Raw genomic sequence first — 17,531 nt, forward strand, 5'->3', positions numbered from 1 at the left:
ACATGAGTCAACAGTGTGATGCAGCAGCAAAAAAAGTGAATGCTATTCTAGACTGCATCATCAGAAATCTAGTGTCCAGATCAAGGGAAGTAATAGTACCACTCGATTCTGTCTTGGTCAGGTCACATCTGGAATACTGTGTCCAATTCTGGGCACCACAATTTAAGAAGGATGCTGACACGCTGGAACATGTGCAGAGGAGGGTGACCAAGATTATCAAGGATCTGGAAACCAAGCCTTATGAGGAATGGTTGAAGGAGTTGGGGATATTTAGCCTGGAAAAGAGGAGACTGAGGGAGATATGATAGCCACCTTCAAATATCTGAAGGACTGACAAACAGAAGAGGAAGCATGCTTGTTTTCTCCTGCTCCTGAGGGCAGGACTCGAGGCAATGGCTTCAAGTTGCAAGAAAGGAGATTCCGACTAAACATTCAGAAAAGCTTGCTGACAGTAAGAGGAGTTCAGCAGTGGAACAGACTCCCACGAGAGGTGGCAGACTCTCCTTCCTTGGAGGTTTTTATAAGCAGAGGTTGGACGGCCCTCTGTCCCGGGTGCTTTAGCTGAGATTCCGGCACTGCAGGGGGTTGGACTAGATGACTCTTCCAATTCTAAGATTCTATGATTTTATGTACAAAAGTAAGAGCATGTGCTTGTCATTGGAGGTCCTTGTCAATATCCCCCTCCCTGAGGGGTTCAGAGGGTGGCAAAATGAAAATGGGTCTTTTTGGTGGTGACTTGCCTGACGTCATCATTACACGTCTGAGGTGCCAGACGAAAACAATCCTTTCACCCAGGTCTTTGGCCATCATATAGTCTATGGTCTGTTAAAGGGGTGGGGGCACCTTTTATTATGATTATTTCATTATCATAAACATAGCTTTGTCTATGTTTTTATTTTTATGTCCTGTAAAATGTGTTTTTAATGTTATATACTGGCCTGGGATCTTTTGATAAAGAGCAGTATATAAATCAAATAAATCATCATAATCTATTGCTCCATTCACATTCTGGACCCTGCCAACCCCCCAGGTAGTTGTCAATGAAGGTATGTGGAACTTGAGCTGTAAAAAGTTCCCCACCCCGTATTAAAAAAGTAATAAAGTGTATGGAACATCATTCAACCATTCCCCCCCCCCTTAAGAGACCTCTGGCAAGTAGCATGTGAATATGCATAACTGAAGCTTCATGTATGGCAGCATACCTGTAGTACCAGCTGGGCAACTGGTGCACACCACCTCCTTGGTTTTGGGTACTATGGCACAGCTTGATCCCCCTGGACATGGACACGGCTGGCAGTCGGAAGAGCTGCCTGTGGTTGCATCTCCATAATAGCCATCGCTGCACTTCTCACAGTGAGGACCTGCTGTGTTGTCCCTGCAGTCACAGGCTCCTGTTTTAGGTGGGAGAAAGAGGGCGGTTTATTCCCCAGGTCTATGCAGCCAGTGGGCAACTGCTTTACCGGAATCTCTCCTGGCCCAGACTAATTTCTCAGCACATGGCCTTTCCCGGAAACATTATGTGCTTAAGCTTTAGGGGGTGGACAAGGCACAAGGCTGGATTTATTTTTTCGCTTATGGCTTTGACTTTCCATTGACTGCTTGCCATTCCAAGAACAGTATTATCAAGGGGGGGGGGGAGAGAACTGAAAAGTAAAACTAAATGAGGAAGAGGGGAATTTCCCCTGTGAACACTGTCAGGGTCCAGAAAAACTTTCAACTCTGGCTGCTTGGCTTAAATCTATGTAAAGTGCCACAGGCCTCAAATTAGAGACTGAGAAACAGATACAGGCACCTTGCCAGAAGAGGGAGCTACTGGCTTGTTCTTTGCTGTGATCAGGTACTACCAATGCACCTGGGAAAGGAGTTGTTGGGTGGCATGAAGACGTTCTCATAAGAGCAGTGGCGTAGCGTGGGGGGTGCAGGGGGGGCCGGCCGCACCGGGCGCAACATCTGGGGGTTAGGGGGCGCAAATCCACGGGTTAGGGGGCGCAAATTACTTGCCTTGCCCCGGGTGCTGACAACCCACGCTACGCCACTGCATAAGAGAACGTTCTCATAAGAACGTAAGAGCCTGTAAGTGTGTAAGGGCCTGGCTGCTGGATCAGGCCAAAGGGGACCCATCTAGCCCAGCTTCCTGTTCTCCCAGTGGCCAACCAGAAGCTTGCGTGAAGCCCACAAACAGCTCCTGGGTCCCCATGTGCAGTTCCTTAGGAACCAACCTTCCAGGCTGGTGGGCATCGCTCCCTCTGGTGGGAGAAACTGTCATGGGACAACTACATGCTGTGTGAATAAGTACTTTTTTCAATCTCAGGTCAACTGCCAATGCTATCAATTCAATGAGACTTCCTGGGATAGCATCATATTCTAGGTCTAATGGCAAAGCTCAAAAATAAAAAGTTAAAACCCCAACACCATCTGCATCTGAGCACTCTCTCTTACCCGATTCAGGGTTGCACGTTTCACTGTGCCCATTGCAGAAGCAAGGCACACACGGACTATAGGGCCCAAGATTAGGGGTCTCCCTCCTGTAGCCCTGGGCACATCGTTCACAGAACTGCCCCAAGTATCCTGTGGGACACGTACAGCTCTCCACCCACGTTGCTGGTGTTCCAGACCCAGGCCGAGCGCTCACAATAGTGACATCATCCAAATATCCAGCACCTGGAAGAAAAGATGTGGTTCATACATGCAAATGTGACTATCATTAACTATTAGAAGTGTAGAAGCTTAGAACAGCTTTGGAAGCAAAGAACCTGAATCCTGTCCAAGACAAAACACATGTTCACATGTTCAAGATTTCCAGCTGTGGGCCTCGCAGATGTGACCCTGCCGGTGACCTTCTCCCTGAGGCCCTGGCCAGGACTCGTGTGGGATGAGAGTGAGGAAGGAAGGAACCAGCGCCATCCTTTCAACTTCCCCACCAGCAAATTCTGTGGCTACTTTCACCACAGTTTTGACTCCCGTAGTCAATTCTCAATTCCTTGGTTGTTTTACAAACCTTCCTATGAGGGATTAGAAATGACCGTAACTATTGGCAGCACTGTTGCACTAGGTGAACATATGGTTTAAATGTCAACAAAACTATCTTCCACGTGTTTCTGCTTAGAAGATAGCATATAAATAAATCAAATTATTAGGTTTTGGTTTAAAAAAACCTTTCTAATTCATCCATGTCAAATTATACATTTTGTGCACTGCAAGGCTGGTTCTAGACCAGGCATAGGCAAACTCGGCCCTCCAGATGATTGGGGACTACAACTTCCATCATCCCTGACCACTGGTCCTGTTAGTTAGGGATGACGGGAGTTGTAGTCCCAAAACATCCAGAGAGCCGAGTTTGCCTATGCCTCTTCTAGACACATCAAAAAAGTGTTTCAGGAAAACATATTGTAAACTTTATTGTGGGAAATCATGTTGGTGAAAGACAGGACTCTACAGGGCCATCTGGTGTCACAGTGTTATAACGCATATAAAACGCTTTTTCTTTACTAAAGTAGCCAAGTCCCAAGGTAAACTATAAACCTTATATTTTTTACTGATGCTGTGTGTGTGTAACATTTTTTTTAAAAAAATCTGATTCTGAGAGTTCTCTGCGGGTGGAGTTTTAGCTCATTCTTGGAGAGTCTAAATGACGGCCATATTTAAGGCTGGGAACTATTTTTCTCCCAGGTGAATCTGACTAGCAGCCATAAGAATGTGGCCTACACAGCGTGATAGTGATGGTGATGATAACAATAACAACAACAACAACAACAACACCCCACGCATCTGGCTGAGTTTCCCCAGCCATTCTGGGCAGCCTTCAACAAAGCTTTATTTATTTCAACCAGCTGAATTATATGTGTCTGCAGTGCACAGTCCCTTGCACTCTGTTTGTGCCACTCAAATGCATTAGTTTGCATAGGCTCTTGACTGAGGAAAGGGAACTGGACTAGATCGCTCTTCAATACCATTCAGGCTCTGTGATTCGAATTTGTTCCTGATACAGTCCACAAGGTTGGTAAATCTTAGGAGCACAAGGGACCCATTATGTAAAGTGCAGAAAAAAGAACTTGTTTGCTACCAACTGCACCAGGGGCCAGGAACAAACCCTCCATCCCACTTCCTCCTGCGCTCCCTAGACCAGTTCTGCCTCCTCTCCTGCTTTGTGTGAATTATCATTTTGCATGAGATGCGTGCTAGTATACTAAACTCCATAATCCAGCCTATGGCTGACAAACCAGTAGACCTACAGCTTGCCTGGGTTCTTCAAGATGTGGATCCTTATATTACCCTACAGGTTGCTAAATTCCTAACAGCCGTCCTCTCTTACAAGAGACGGAATGGAATGTTAGCTGATTATTGATAGCTATAAGAATTTTCGATAATGACATCAGATATTGATTTTAGCGTAGTGTCCAAATTTTTAATCTTAATCTTAAATTTTCATTTTGAATTGCCAATATTTGTCCTTGTGAGCTGTGAATTGTGTTATATTACTTGTGGCTTGTACGAGACCGCTATTTTATTTTATTTGTTTTGTGTGTTGTCTTTATGATGGGCATAATAGCCGAATAAACATTTGACTGGTTTTGCATGAGATGTGAAGCAAAGGTCCCTCATATCTATGCTTCACAAATCTGCTCAAAACCATAGCTTTTATTCTCTAGTTCCTGATTTGCAGGCAGGCACATGCAACATGAAACCATAGTTAATGCTGGCAAGTGGAACTGCTCCAGAGGTGGCAGGAGGGAAGGTGCATTTCTGCGCCTGGCTCCTGAACTGCAAGTGCAGGTGCTCAGGGAAGCAGCCCTACATCTGCCCTGGGCCTCCGTGTGATGCTGAGAGACCAAAGCAGGGAGATGCCTTTGCACAGCAGAGCTAACAGGCAAGCAGAGATGGCAACTTGCCAAAAAATCCTCCTTGTAAAAGCATGGGAGTGGGTAAAGAATGCAGCTTTCACTACCATAAAATGTATTTGCACACACCATTCCTTCGGCTTATATGGTCAGGAAAGAGCCCCCACAGCTACCGCCCCTTCGCAGATGGACTGGCTGATCTCTGGGCCCAGCCTAACTTTTTAATTCATCCTTTATAAACACTTGTTGTGAGAGCTCCCAGCAAAACTCTAGAGCTCCCCTAACTGGCTCGTTGCTGAAAGTCATGCCCTAGAAATTGCCCTTAGGAAGGGCTCCGCTTCATGTATAAAATAATTTTATGGGACTATATTTTAATGGAAGGATGTTTACATTTTGGGTAGCGAACTCTGACTTCAGCCACAGCCCTAGGTGTCCCTGCATGTTTGCAATGAAAGGAATGTTAATTACACCACAATTTCCCTGCATTTCTCCCTCCCCCCCTTTCAGCAAAGCTATTCACCAAAGCATACGTTACTTACCAATGCTTCTGCAAATTCCATACATTTTAGACATATTTAGCAGATGCTTTCTGCATTGTATCAGCCTAGCTTTACATTATGGGCAACTTCTGCCAGGTGGTTAATGAATACATAATTCAGAAAGTTCTGCAATTTACATGGGAAAGCAGGGAGGTGTTGGCAAAATCAAGATGACCTGTTAAATTCTCAGGAAAATGTCATTTGCTGGTCAATGACAACAGCATTTGGACATTTATTATAAGTGCTCATTCAGCTCTTAGATTTACTGGAAAATGTTAAGAATTTTCCTCTGGCCCTCTTCTAAATTTAAACATTACTGGAAAATATCCGCAATTTAGCAAATCTACAACATTTACCACCATCCAACAATAGTTGAATGATAATATTCCAGGGATGAGGAGCGTGTGTCCCATCAGATGCAGCTGGACTCAAACTCCCGTCCGCCCCAGCCAGCCTGCCCAGTTCTCAGGGACGGTAGAAGCTGCAGCCCAACAAGATCTGGAAGGCTTGCAGTTCCCAGTCTCTGGCCTATTTCCTCTCCTTCTTGATGCAAAGAGGCTAACGTGCTGGACACCCATGCAGCCTGATCACCCAACTACTGTGGCAACTTACTCCTCTCACTGTAGGTCCCACGGATCTTGATTGCTGTTAAGTTGTGCAGCAGCTTCTGGAACTCAAACGGGGTAAGAGAAGGTCTCCATGGATAATCTGCAGCTTCATGGAGTCTGACAGAGAAGAAACATGCATCACTTTTAAACCTCTAAAGCATTCATTTGTGAGATTAGTCATTCCCCTTCTACAGGACAACTCAAGAAACTGTGCAATGTTACTGTATTATTATTTGGCGGGGGGGGCACTTGCCTCTACTCAGGGATTAGTGCAAAGGGGGGGCACTTTTATTTGTTTCTTCCTTTCCATCCCACCAGGCTAAGAGCTTCTGGAGCAACTTCCCATCTTTGCCCCCCACCTGGCAGTGGCGTGCCAGCAGTGCTTGAAGGAGGCCACACTCACTCTAGCCTGCCCAGTCATCAGCTGGTTAGCCAAGATTTCCAGAGCCATTAACACCCAAAAGTCCCACACAGCAGCTGCCATGCAGCCCACTATCCTTCCATCATCCCAATCAAATAGGCACCACTGTCAAGTTGTAACAGCTATGTTTAAAAAGCTATTAGAGTGTGTAAAGGTAAAGGGTAAAGGGACCCCTGACCATTAGGCAGACTCTGGGGTTGCGGCGCTCATCTCGCTTTACTGACCGAGGGAGCCGGCGTACAGCTTACGGGTCATGTGGCCAGCATGACTAAGCCGCTTCTGGCGAACCAGAGCAGCACACGGAAACGCCGTTTACCTTCCCGCCGTTTACCTTCCCGCCACCTTTTGATCTACTTGCACTTTGATGTGCTTTTGAACTGCTAGGTTGGCAGGAGCTGGGACTGAGCAACAGGAGCTCACCCCGTTGCGGGGATTTGAACTGCCGACCTTCTGATCGGCAAGCCCTAGCACAGCAAATGGTTCAACCTGAGGGGGAACGATGCACACAAGACAGGTCTATTTTGCATGCTTTGTTCCAGTTGCATTTTTAACATTATATTGGCAGTGAAGAGAAAGAAAGGTGGCAGCCCTGAAGAGCTGGGAACAAAATGCATCCATAAATAGGACAAGAAACTATCCACATTGAGATAGTCAGAGAAGGTGGTCTGAAGCCACAGGGGGCTGGTTCTGCTGAATCAAAGCTGGGTCTAAAACATATCCATAAGCTGCCCTCAGCTATTCAGAGGAAGGACAGGAAAAACAACAAATCAATACAGGATGAAGCTATAATGTTTTTAAGAATGTTTTTAGAGTACAGTCTGAATTTGCCTTTTATTAATAACCATGTGGGATAAAACACTCAGTCCATTTTAAGCTGAAAATATGAATGTGTGTCCTCAAACAAAATTTAGACATGATCCCACAAAAAGTGAAGCAAGCACCTGCGGACACACTGGTTGAAAGGGAAAAGCTGGGTGCACTCTTAACTCTCCCCAATTAACAGGACTTCAAAAGTGCTCAACTCTGGCTGGATCCTTCCCCCCCCCCCCCCCAAATCAGAACTTCACACTTTTTAGCCTCGAAAGCGTAGCTCTCTTAAGTGATGCTGCCATATTGTTTGGGCTACAAACATCAGATAATTGGTTAGAGTAATCAGTTAAAAATCTACTGCATAATGAAATTGGCAGCAGACATTTTTAAAGTAGCAATATTTTTAATACAAATTACTTTTTTAAAAAATGCTACATAGAGCTGTATTAAAAGAGGTATTCTTCATCCACTCAGATACAAGGAAAAAACCCCTCTTAATATGAAGGATACTGCCTGCCTAGTGGCATTGGGAATAACATGCCTACATCTAGAACAGAGACATGCGTGCACAATAATTATGAGCCAACTTCAAATTGCTGGAAAAAACCCACAATCTCATTGTTCCCAGAGTTTTTGCAGGCGGCTTTTATCAATGATTCAAGCTAAGTAATTCATAGCTGGCCACAGCTAGAATTCCAATCCAAAACTGCACTCTCTTTAAAGAAACATTTTGTGCTGCGTTAGATTCTGGTTAAAGCCATTTGCTGCTCCTTCGATCAACCTTGAACTTCCCCAGATTAGAAAAACACATGCCCTCACCTGAAGGCATACTTCAGGGTGCTCTCACTGGGATAGGAGTTGCCTTGAGCAATCAGAGGTACGGAGACTCTCAGGCCAGCACCTTCAAGCACTATGTCCTCCGCAGAAAGGCGTGTATCCCGCCTATCGACCCGAAAAGAGAATGTCACGTTTTGGCCGTAACTCAAGACTTGATTCCCAAGGAACTTGCCTGAAAGGGAAGAAACAAAGTCCACATCCAAGGAATGGTAAAGGCAGGGAGTTTAGTTGTAAATATTAGCACGCTACCGGTCCATGCAAATAACCATGCCACTCTTGTTATATACCTGGAGCAATGAAGTAGATGGGAAAGGGAGTTTCTGAGATCACAGATATTTCTTGAGTCTCACTAATCCACTGAACTGAGATTTCAGAGCCATCTCGCTGTTCTGCGTGCCAGTCCTCCTCTCCTGAAAGCCACAAAAAGAAACTGGAACTTAAGCACTGCCAAACTAATTTGCTGCATAGCCTGTGCTTTTCTTGATGTAACCTTATCATTTTATAATTTAATTTAATTTATATTTTCTGCAACACAAACCATGTTCTACTGCAGTGCAGCTGGAATCAGGCAGCAGTCTCTATCTTGTGAAAAGAAAATGTTAAAGCTTTTAAGGTATAGGGCAGGAGTTGTTCAAGTTAGATTGAAACTTGCACTTACCATACTGAAAGCTGGAGGTAATTCGGTAGATGCTGTATCCTACAGCATTGGTGCAGACAGATGAGTGCCCATAACAAAAGCAGGGGGTGCAGCCCCTTGGGTTGGCGGGATCCAGGTTAAAAAAGCCAGGTTTGCACCTAAAATAAAGTAAACAACCACTAAGCACTTCTAATCCACCTCCCACACTGATCTTCTGCCTTCACATCTTTAAGAGTTTCATTTAACTAGGCCACAGAGCTGCATCCACAATATTTCTTACAGTCAAGCTAGACCACTTTGTGGCAGAACTTCACACTAAATCTGAGGAAGTCTTCCATTCTGGTAAAATAACAGCCAGCATCCTGAAAAAGTATTGCTAGAGATTGTCTTTCTTCTGTGGTGCAGCAGATAGATGCTGGTCTTTGACCCGGAAAAGCTGGACTCTAATCCCTACTCAGAACCATTCCTCACTTTATACGGCAATTGTTATTTCCATGGCTATATCCATGTTCTGGTGGAGAGCTGAGACCCAACCTCTGCACATGGGGGTGTCTAAAGACATGCACTGTCATAGATAATCAAATTCACCCTGTGCTTTTGCTAGAATAACAACAGTGTGTTCCACACAAATGTTACCGAGCCCTAAAGGGCTTGTTCTCACTAACAGCAGAAGAACTGCTGCAAGTTGAAAAGGAAGGGGAAAAAAAGCCACTACTGTCAAGTGGATCTCTACATATTTAATTCTCAATTGGCAAAATGGCCTCATTTCAGTGGCCCAAATTTCTCTTCCATCTCCCCAACAAAAATTGAGCCCAACATTCTCAAGTGAAATCTTTTCACTCAATCCCAGCACAGGTGCCAATTTATTACCCCACCTGCTCTTTGTGAGAAACGGACTGAAACGTCAGGAGCTGCTCTCAACCATCAGATTCATTAGGAAGTCTTTCAAAAAGCAGCCATCTCTCAGCTTTAAAAAAAGGGAGAGCCTTACAAAGTTCACACAGAAGCATAATATTGCTTACTTTAACTCGCCTGTGGAAACAACTCAGAGGCTATTAAGAAAAAAAAGGATAACAACAAGAACGTTGAAAGATGGAACTGGTGGACACTAAAAGCAGCAGAAATATGAGATGACTGGACCCTTACTGAACTCGAAGCATGGGAACCCCCAACAAAAAAATATAATTTGGCAAAATATTTGGACTTTATGATATGTATTGGTATAATTTGGAATAATTAATGTGATATGATTGGATTGTTAAATGGAAAACTTAATAAAAATTATTTTTAAAAAACCAAAAAGCAGCTGTCTCTCAAGCCTGATTTTCATCATGGATTTTTTGTAAGGATAAAAAAGGGATCGTCCCTCTTGTACACTGCTCCCAGCCCTACAAAGGGCAGAAAGGCAAAGCGCAACAAATGGGTCAAATCCCACATTCAAAATCCTGTGACGCAATGCAACCCCCCCCTACCTTTCACAGTTGAAGCCCTCAGCGTTCTCTCTGCAGGTACAACGCCCCGTGTCCATGTTGCACTCGTCCCTACTGCCAGCAGGATTGCAAGAACACCGCCTGGAAGAGAAGCAAAGAAGTCCAGTCAGAGCACTGAGGAGAAGAAGGAAACCAAGTTCCCAGGCAGTATATCAGGAAGGAGACCTGAGGCCCAGCAGATATGGATGGGCCACAACTCTCACCAGCCCTCAGCCATCACGGCCAGGGGTCAGGAAGGATGAGAGCTGCAGCCCAGCCACATCAGGACATTCTCTGTCACAGCCACTACTTCCATCTATATATTGATCTAGGGTCAGTCAACTTTTACCTGCAACCGGCCTCTGTGAGAGAGTGGAAGCCGGGCTGACATCTATCACATTTGTCGCCCATCACACCAGGCTTACAACTGCACCGCCCATAGTTGTCACACTGAGTGCTGAGGGAACCTGTGTGTACAAAATGAGATTAAGGTACTATTAAAAAGCAAATCAACACAAAAACTGCACTATTTGTTCTTCAAACTAGGCCCTTAAATAGGGAGGGACCAGGATAGGCAAAGGCAATCACAATAGTATATCATTTCTATAGTCCCTCCACCCCAGACTAAAACAATGCTATCTAGATGAAGTAATCTGAAGTAAAATATGCAACATGTGTTAACCATCTAAAGGTTTCCAACCTACAGACTCAAACCAGGTCTTATCCTATATTGAAGCTGCAATCATCTGTAATTTAATACTTGGCAGTTGTATGCTGTGTCCCCCCCCCCCCAGTGGTGCATATACTTAGACAAGAACAACCTTTTGCTCCAATACAATGTAAAACAAACTATTTTGATTCTTGTTGGCACAGCTCAGAATAGGCTAAGCCCATGCAGACAAAAATCCTGAACATTCTGTGAGGCAAAAGAGCATGAACTGCACTGCTAGTTATTTAGTTATATGGTGTTTTTGAGAAGTTCAATATCCAGCTGTCTGTCCACTACAATTGAGGGAGTTTAAAAAGCAGCTTATGATTTGCTTGTCAATTGTAGGAAGCAGCAGACTCCACTCCTTCCCCCCCCCCCGCTCTCTTTTGCTGATCTGAGTTATAACCTGGGCTTTGTGTACATAAATTCATTTATTTAAAAGCAGTGTTATCATATTTCTCTATGGGCTGCGGGTTGTAGAACGTTCAGCCTCTACATAAATCAGACCAGCAAAGCCACAAGACCCTGGTGTCCTATTAAATACATAAAGCAAAAGTCTAGCTTTCACTGAGGTGGCAACTTGAGTCTGGACTGCAGCACTTCCAGTGGCAGGTGGGGGTTCGAGTGATGAAATGCTCCATGAATAAGATTCCTCAAATAAAGGACGGCAGATGGCAGGAAGAAGAATTCTAGCACAGCCCTTTTCCTTTAAGGTGCTCCTTGTCTATTGGCAGAGACTGTTTCTGTACAGAGGTGCGTTCTGTCAAAGAGCTTCCGCCTGGGCTCTGACGCAGCGCAGACTCAGATATCCTGGGCCAGCGGCAGCCAGACCAAATGCCACCAGACTCAACAATCTAGAAAGCTTTCACAGAAGACTTGGCAGTCCCCCCTCTGCCCCAAAGGCAAGGAGAGATGTCCACTCTCAGACCTCACCTGGAAGGTCATTCCATAACTGCAGGGCACACTGACTTCACCCCCAACCATTTTAAGTTCCTATACTGAAGGAATACAGAACCCAACTATATAGGCTTTGGGTTTCATAAGCAAGAGGCTTTATCTGAAATAATATAGGTCACAATCCATCAAAGCACGGATCAACAAACAGCTTCCCAAGAAGCCCACTTCAATAACACACTCTAAATAATCCTGCTGGCAAGTTCTCTTGAAGCATATGCTGTGTCTCCACATATCTTTTCCCTCTAGATTGGTGACTGGCAGCACAGGAAGCAGGCTAGCTGCTGCCTCTTACATTAAAGCAGAGGTCAGCAGCCTAAGGCACATGGGCCAAAAGCGGCCCATGAGGGTCACTTAACTGGCCCATGAGCCGCCCCTGAACTGAGCTGCCCGCTCAGCGAGTCCCTGCGCACCACGCTAAACCGGCGCAGTGCGGCGTGGGGACTCTCTCCCGTGGCTCCGGAAATCACTTCTGTGCATGCCCAGATGCCGGAAATCGCTTCTGTGCAGGCGCACTTTTCGGCGCCTGGGCATGTGCAGGAGTGATTTCCGGCACCAGGGACATGCGCAGACATGATTTCCGGAGTCGCGCTGCGCAGGCCCGGCCCATGGAGGATCTCCGTGGGAGTGATCCAGCCCATGCCCGGTGAGCCTTGCTGACCACCGCATTAAAGGCTTTGAATGGCAAGGCATTTAACTTCCAAACTACGATGCAGTGGGATCATTTGTGTTGTTTTTCAGTGGGTCAAGTATCAGTACTTTAAAGAGGCAAGGATGACATTAAAAAGCTAACTTCTCATTGGCATTGCAAGAGGTTACTTCATTTTTAGGCTAGAAAAAGATTGACACAAAAAACCCATTAAGAGGATTAAAACAAAACAGATTGATTTAGCAACAAGAAGCTCACAAAGACCTTTACCATATACAGTCAACAGTCTTCCTTCAAGCCAGCAATTATTTGGGAACAATTACTCAGGCAAAAATGCCATCTTAGAATCATAGAATCATAGAATCATAGAGTTGGAAGAGACCACAAGGGCCATCGAGTCCAACCCCCTGCCAAGCAGGAAACACCATCAGAGCACTCCTGACATATGGTTGTCAAGCCTCTGCTTAAAGACCTCCAAAGTAGGAGACTCCACCACACTCCTTGGCAGCAAATTCCACTGTCAAACAGCTCTTACTGTCAGGAAGTTCTTCCTAATGTTTAGGTGGAATCTTCTTTCTTGTAGTTTGGATCCATTGCTCCGTGTCCGCTTCTCTGGAGCAGCAGAAAACAACCTTTCTCCCTCCTCTATGTGACATCCTTTTATATATTTGAACATGGCTATCATATCACCCCTTAAGCTCCTCTTCTCCAGGCTAAACATGCCCCGCTCCCTTAGCCGTTCCTCATAAGGCATCGTTTCCAGGCCTTTGACCATTTTGGTTGCCCTCCTCTGGACACGTTCCAGTTTGTCAGTGTCCTTCTTGAACTTCTTAAATCAACACACACACACACTTTAAATATACACTGGCTGCCTGTTGTGTCATGGAATATACTACAAGGTTTTAATGCTCCTTATCAGGCCTTCTAAATTTGCCGTTGACTGAAAAACCAGTCTTCATTGTTGCAACCCCACTTTGCATTTACACTTGGCACAATAGCAAAATAAGAGTCTGATCACAGCATTAGCCTGACAGAGAAACACATAAACACAGCTCAGATCAGTGCCTGAGTTGGACACCTCAGCTATATTACATTCTGTACAGATTTTATTGAATATGTGAATCTGGATAACCACTGTTTAACATTTTAAACACTATTCTACTAATGCCCAAGTACAGATCTCTGTTCACATATCATCCGTTCTAGAACCACAGAACTGTAGAGTGGGAACGGACCATGAGGGTCATCTAGCCCATTGCCCTGCAATGCAGGGATTTGTTGCCCAACACAGGGCTCAAACTTGCGACCCTGAGATTAAGAGTCTCATGCTCTACCAGCTGAGCTGTGACCAAGAAAGAGAATTCAAGGCACACCAGAAGAGGGTTAACCTCATCAGTCACGCCAGGTAACTTGAATCACTAGGCGCAGCAAGAAGGCTTAACTCTCCACTCCTGTTGGAAGAAGCACTTGGGGACATCACTGCCTCTTCCATAACGGGCCCCTCCAGCGCTGATCTTGGGTGGCCATGCCCCATGGGCAGTGCAACCCATTGGCCCCTTCCACATGATCCCTGCAATAGACAGTCTCTTCTCCATCTCACATACATCCCACCCATTAGGACTACAACCATTTTGGTAGGCCCCCTACCTTTTAAAAACTAAAGCTGATTTAAGAGCTGACTTCACACAAAATGTTATTCTAGTTGTTACAATTTAAACCCACAAAGCATGTCAAGAACTCTCTCCCTTTGGAAGCTTAACAACTGAAAAACCCAAAGAGATTCATCATCTCTGCCACTCACCCACAGGGTTGCAGTTACACGGCAGGCACGCTTCCTCACTCCCAAGGCGGTAGAAATTCTCCCGACATCTCTCGCAGTTTGGTCCGTCAGTATTACCAAAGCAGCTTGTGCAGTGGCCACCGTGGCCCGTGGAACGGTAGAGCTCAGGATCAAAGTAGCACTCCTGTGACCGGCCATTGCAGTTGCAAGCTAGAGGTAAGGAACAAACATGCGCTTGTTTAGTAGGCCACTAAGCACATCTCCCTGCTAAACCCTTTCCCATCTGCCCAACCCTCCGGGCAACAAATCCAGAAGTAAACGCTACCAAGTCTATAAAGTTGTAAAAGAAGATGCTCAGTCCAAAAGAAAAATGCAGATTAACAGAAACACCAAATGGCTCAGAATGAAAAGAGGTTGGGGAGAAGTAAAGAGATGAGAAAATTAAGCAATTGTTTCTACCTGTTTGGAGATGATGCAGTAAGTGTTTGGGACCCCAGATAACATTCCAGGTTTACCATACAGAATATACAAGCTCAACAAGTTCAGTGATTTTCAGAAACTAGTTCAGTGTGGTTCCTTCATATTAGTTTAGGGGGACACCAAAGGTAGCAGAGGCTGAGATGGTTGGTGAAGCTTCTGAACTGGAGCCAAAAATCCCATAGGTTGGGATGTAGTAGAGCTTAGTTCCCTGCTTTTTCCTGGTTTTTTTTTAAAAAAAGAACACCAAGCCATACAGTGGTACCTCAGGTTACATACACCTCAGGTTACAGACTCCGCTAACCCAGAAATAGTACCTCAGGTTAAGAACTTTGCTTCAGGATGGGAACAGAAATCGGGCTCTGGCGGCGCAGCAGCAGCGGGAGGCCCCATTAGCTAAAGTGGTGCTTCAGGTTAAGAACAGTTTCAGGTTAAGAATGGACCTCTGGAATGAATTAAGTACTTAACCCGAGGTACCACTGTATTTTGAACTAAAAAAGAAATAACGGCCAGCAACATGGGCTCTATCCTTCAGTTCCCATGTAAGCTGGAACACAGGCAACATGCTCTTTTACACACACACACACACACACACACACACACACACACGGAGTGCTCTGCTTATGAACTTCGTGCTACGCAGACCCATTTCTGGTGCACAAGTCAAGGCAGGTGGGAACGTCGGGAGGGAAATCTGCTAAGGTTCGTACACTGTGTTCCAGATCCCCTTTTCCCTGGGTCTTGGCGTACATGAGGGAAACAGCTAGAGTGACTAAGGGTGCGGGTGCAATTCCTCAGACTTGGGGGCGGGGGTCCAAATGGAAAGCCAGGCTTGAGCTCCCAGGCCCCCAGCTGCCAGTCCACAGAGCAGAGTCAAGCGGACACACCCTTCCTGCATCTGCAGGGTTGAACTGCTGCCTGATCCTCACTCCAGCAGCTTTGGGGTAACCCCTCCCCCAAGGCAGAGGAACCGCAGGGAGCTGCATAGGCGCCATGGTGCAAACCAGAATAGCACTCTCCTTATGGTTCACCTGCTCTTGCCCGAGGCTCCAGGAGGTGGAGGCAATTAGCCTTTGTCCATGAGCGTGCCTTCCCCACCCCCTCACCCCAAAGGGCCGGAGTCCCGATATGTTGCTGAGTGTACTAGATTTTCCACCCGGCTGTCTCTCCAGCTGTGCCACAGTTTCTAGCCTTCCCACAGCCCTCCCACACAGTTTACGCTGCTCTCTGGCATGCAAACTGCAGGGAAAGATAGCAGCCAGACCAGCCTGCCCCAGCTGCATCCTGTGTGTCTGTGCATGTGAATGAGAGAGAACAAACCTTCTGCTTTCCTTAGCACCGACAGGCCTAATTGCTCATGTCTAGGACATGGAGCAGAACAAGAGCCCATCAGACACCAGTTTCGTCAGGCTTTCAACTCAAGTCACAGACTCGCATATACAGCTGGGAACTTTCAGCATACACATGAAGCAAGTTAGGAAGAAATGTTGCCTTCCGTCTCCATGCAGTAAGCTAGCGATTCTAATGCTGGAGGCCAGAGCACACTAGCGTGCAATGAAGCAGGCTAAATTGTGCCTTCAAAAATTAAGCCATTGTGTTGGGTGCTCACCAGAGTGCAGAGTCCGCATGCAGCACAGGTGTTATACCCCACCCGTCAAATGTATGGGAAGGAACAAAGAAGCACCATACAGCCTGTGCTACAGCTAAGAAGCGTGGGGGAATTCCAGAAGCATCACCATAACTCAAAAAGTGCAGGCCCATCGCAGACTGTCTGGGCAGAGGGAAATGCAAGATGCTGCAAGGCAATTATTATCTGTAGTTACGAGGAGAATGCCTTCTCACAGACATTTTAAATTCTTATAGCAAAATGTTTCAACATCCACATTCTTTGGTTCCTCTGATAGATAGAAGGCTGTTTCCAAGCGGGCAGTTTTAGGGTGTGCACAGAAGGCCTTCGTTTTGCTGAAGTGAAGCCACACTGCTTGTATCCTCTGGGTTGAGGCCATGCGGTGCTGAGGCGTCCACTGTGTGCATCCAAAGGTTCTGCCTTCTTGCTAACCTGGTTGGATCTGCCGGCACCTCTGTGCCAATTATTAAGTCCCACGAGGCGCTCAGAAATAAAGTGTATGGCAACAGGTTGCTCCACCTCTTTTTTTTGGTCAAAATCACTGATTTGTGGTTTCTAAAATGTGTGCATAGGTTGGTTGTAATTTTACCTGCATACTGAATATGACATTCATTCTTTCTCTCTTTTCTTTTCTTTGCATTCAATGATATAAATTATTTTGCATGATCTGCAGGTGATGTTCTGTTTGAAGTGGTATGTTCTACCTGTCCTGGTGCTTTGAAGGTAGCTATATCTATGGAATACGCACAGGTGATACAGCACTTAGATTACAAGGATAAGACCCAGGATTGCTTACGTAAAGCTCTCACTAACAGTTTGCGTAGAATGGAAGGCTGGCAAACTGCAGTAACAGGAGGCTTGCTGATAGCAAACTCTGAATGGTTTGCTAAATCTAACAACAAGTAGCTTTCTCTGATTGCCAAGTGATAGCTAGAAGATGGTGGGTGGAGGTCTCCCACACGTGGGATATGTTGCTCTTTGTCAGGTCAGGTGGCCCCTCACTTTGATGGAGGTGCTTTTCTCTAGGCAGGATGGGAGCCCAATGGATGTTGCAATCAACATGTGGAGGATATTCTTTTTTGCAGGAGACATTGTTTATTTTCAGTGATCCTTTGGTGTTTTATCTTTGTTGCAAATGCATTTGATTCTAAGAGCCGGTCTGTAAACAATTCTTCA

General features: G+C 45.6%; 1 protein-coding gene across 2 annotated transcripts in view; it reads right to left on the reverse strand.

Annotated features, from left to right (window-relative positions):
* Window positions 1-17,531, reverse strand: part of LAMC1 (laminin subunit gamma 1) — a 127,619-nt gene that overhangs the window by 33,098 nt on the left and 76,990 nt on the right. For both annotated transcript variants that reach the window (XR_014220752.1, XM_082226642.1), the window contains exons 5-13: window positions 14,273-14,461; window positions 10,509-10,626; window positions 10,163-10,261; window positions 8,712-8,848; window positions 8,341-8,463; window positions 8,036-8,225; window positions 5,990-6,102; window positions 2,440-2,661; window positions 1,203-1,391 (exon numbers count right to left, since the gene is read on the reverse strand). Coding sequence is in view for 1 of the 2 variants with exons in the window: in XM_082226642.1 (XP_082082768.1) it covers window positions 1,203-1,391; window positions 2,440-2,661; window positions 5,990-6,102; window positions 8,036-8,225; window positions 8,341-8,463; window positions 8,712-8,848; window positions 10,163-10,261; window positions 10,509-10,626; window positions 14,273-14,461 (1,380 nt within the window). In the remaining variant the exon portion in view is untranslated. The remainder of the gene's footprint in view (window positions 1-1,202; window positions 1,392-2,439; window positions 2,662-5,989; window positions 6,103-8,035; window positions 8,226-8,340; window positions 8,464-8,711; window positions 8,849-10,162; window positions 10,262-10,508; window positions 10,627-14,272; window positions 14,462-17,531) is intronic.

The sequence above is a fragment of the Podarcis vaucheri genome, assembly GCF_965113315.1.
Source record: "Podarcis vaucheri genome assembly, chromosome: 6".
Lineage (NCBI taxonomy): Eukaryota > Metazoa > Chordata > Lepidosauria > Squamata > Lacertidae > Podarcis > Podarcis vaucheri.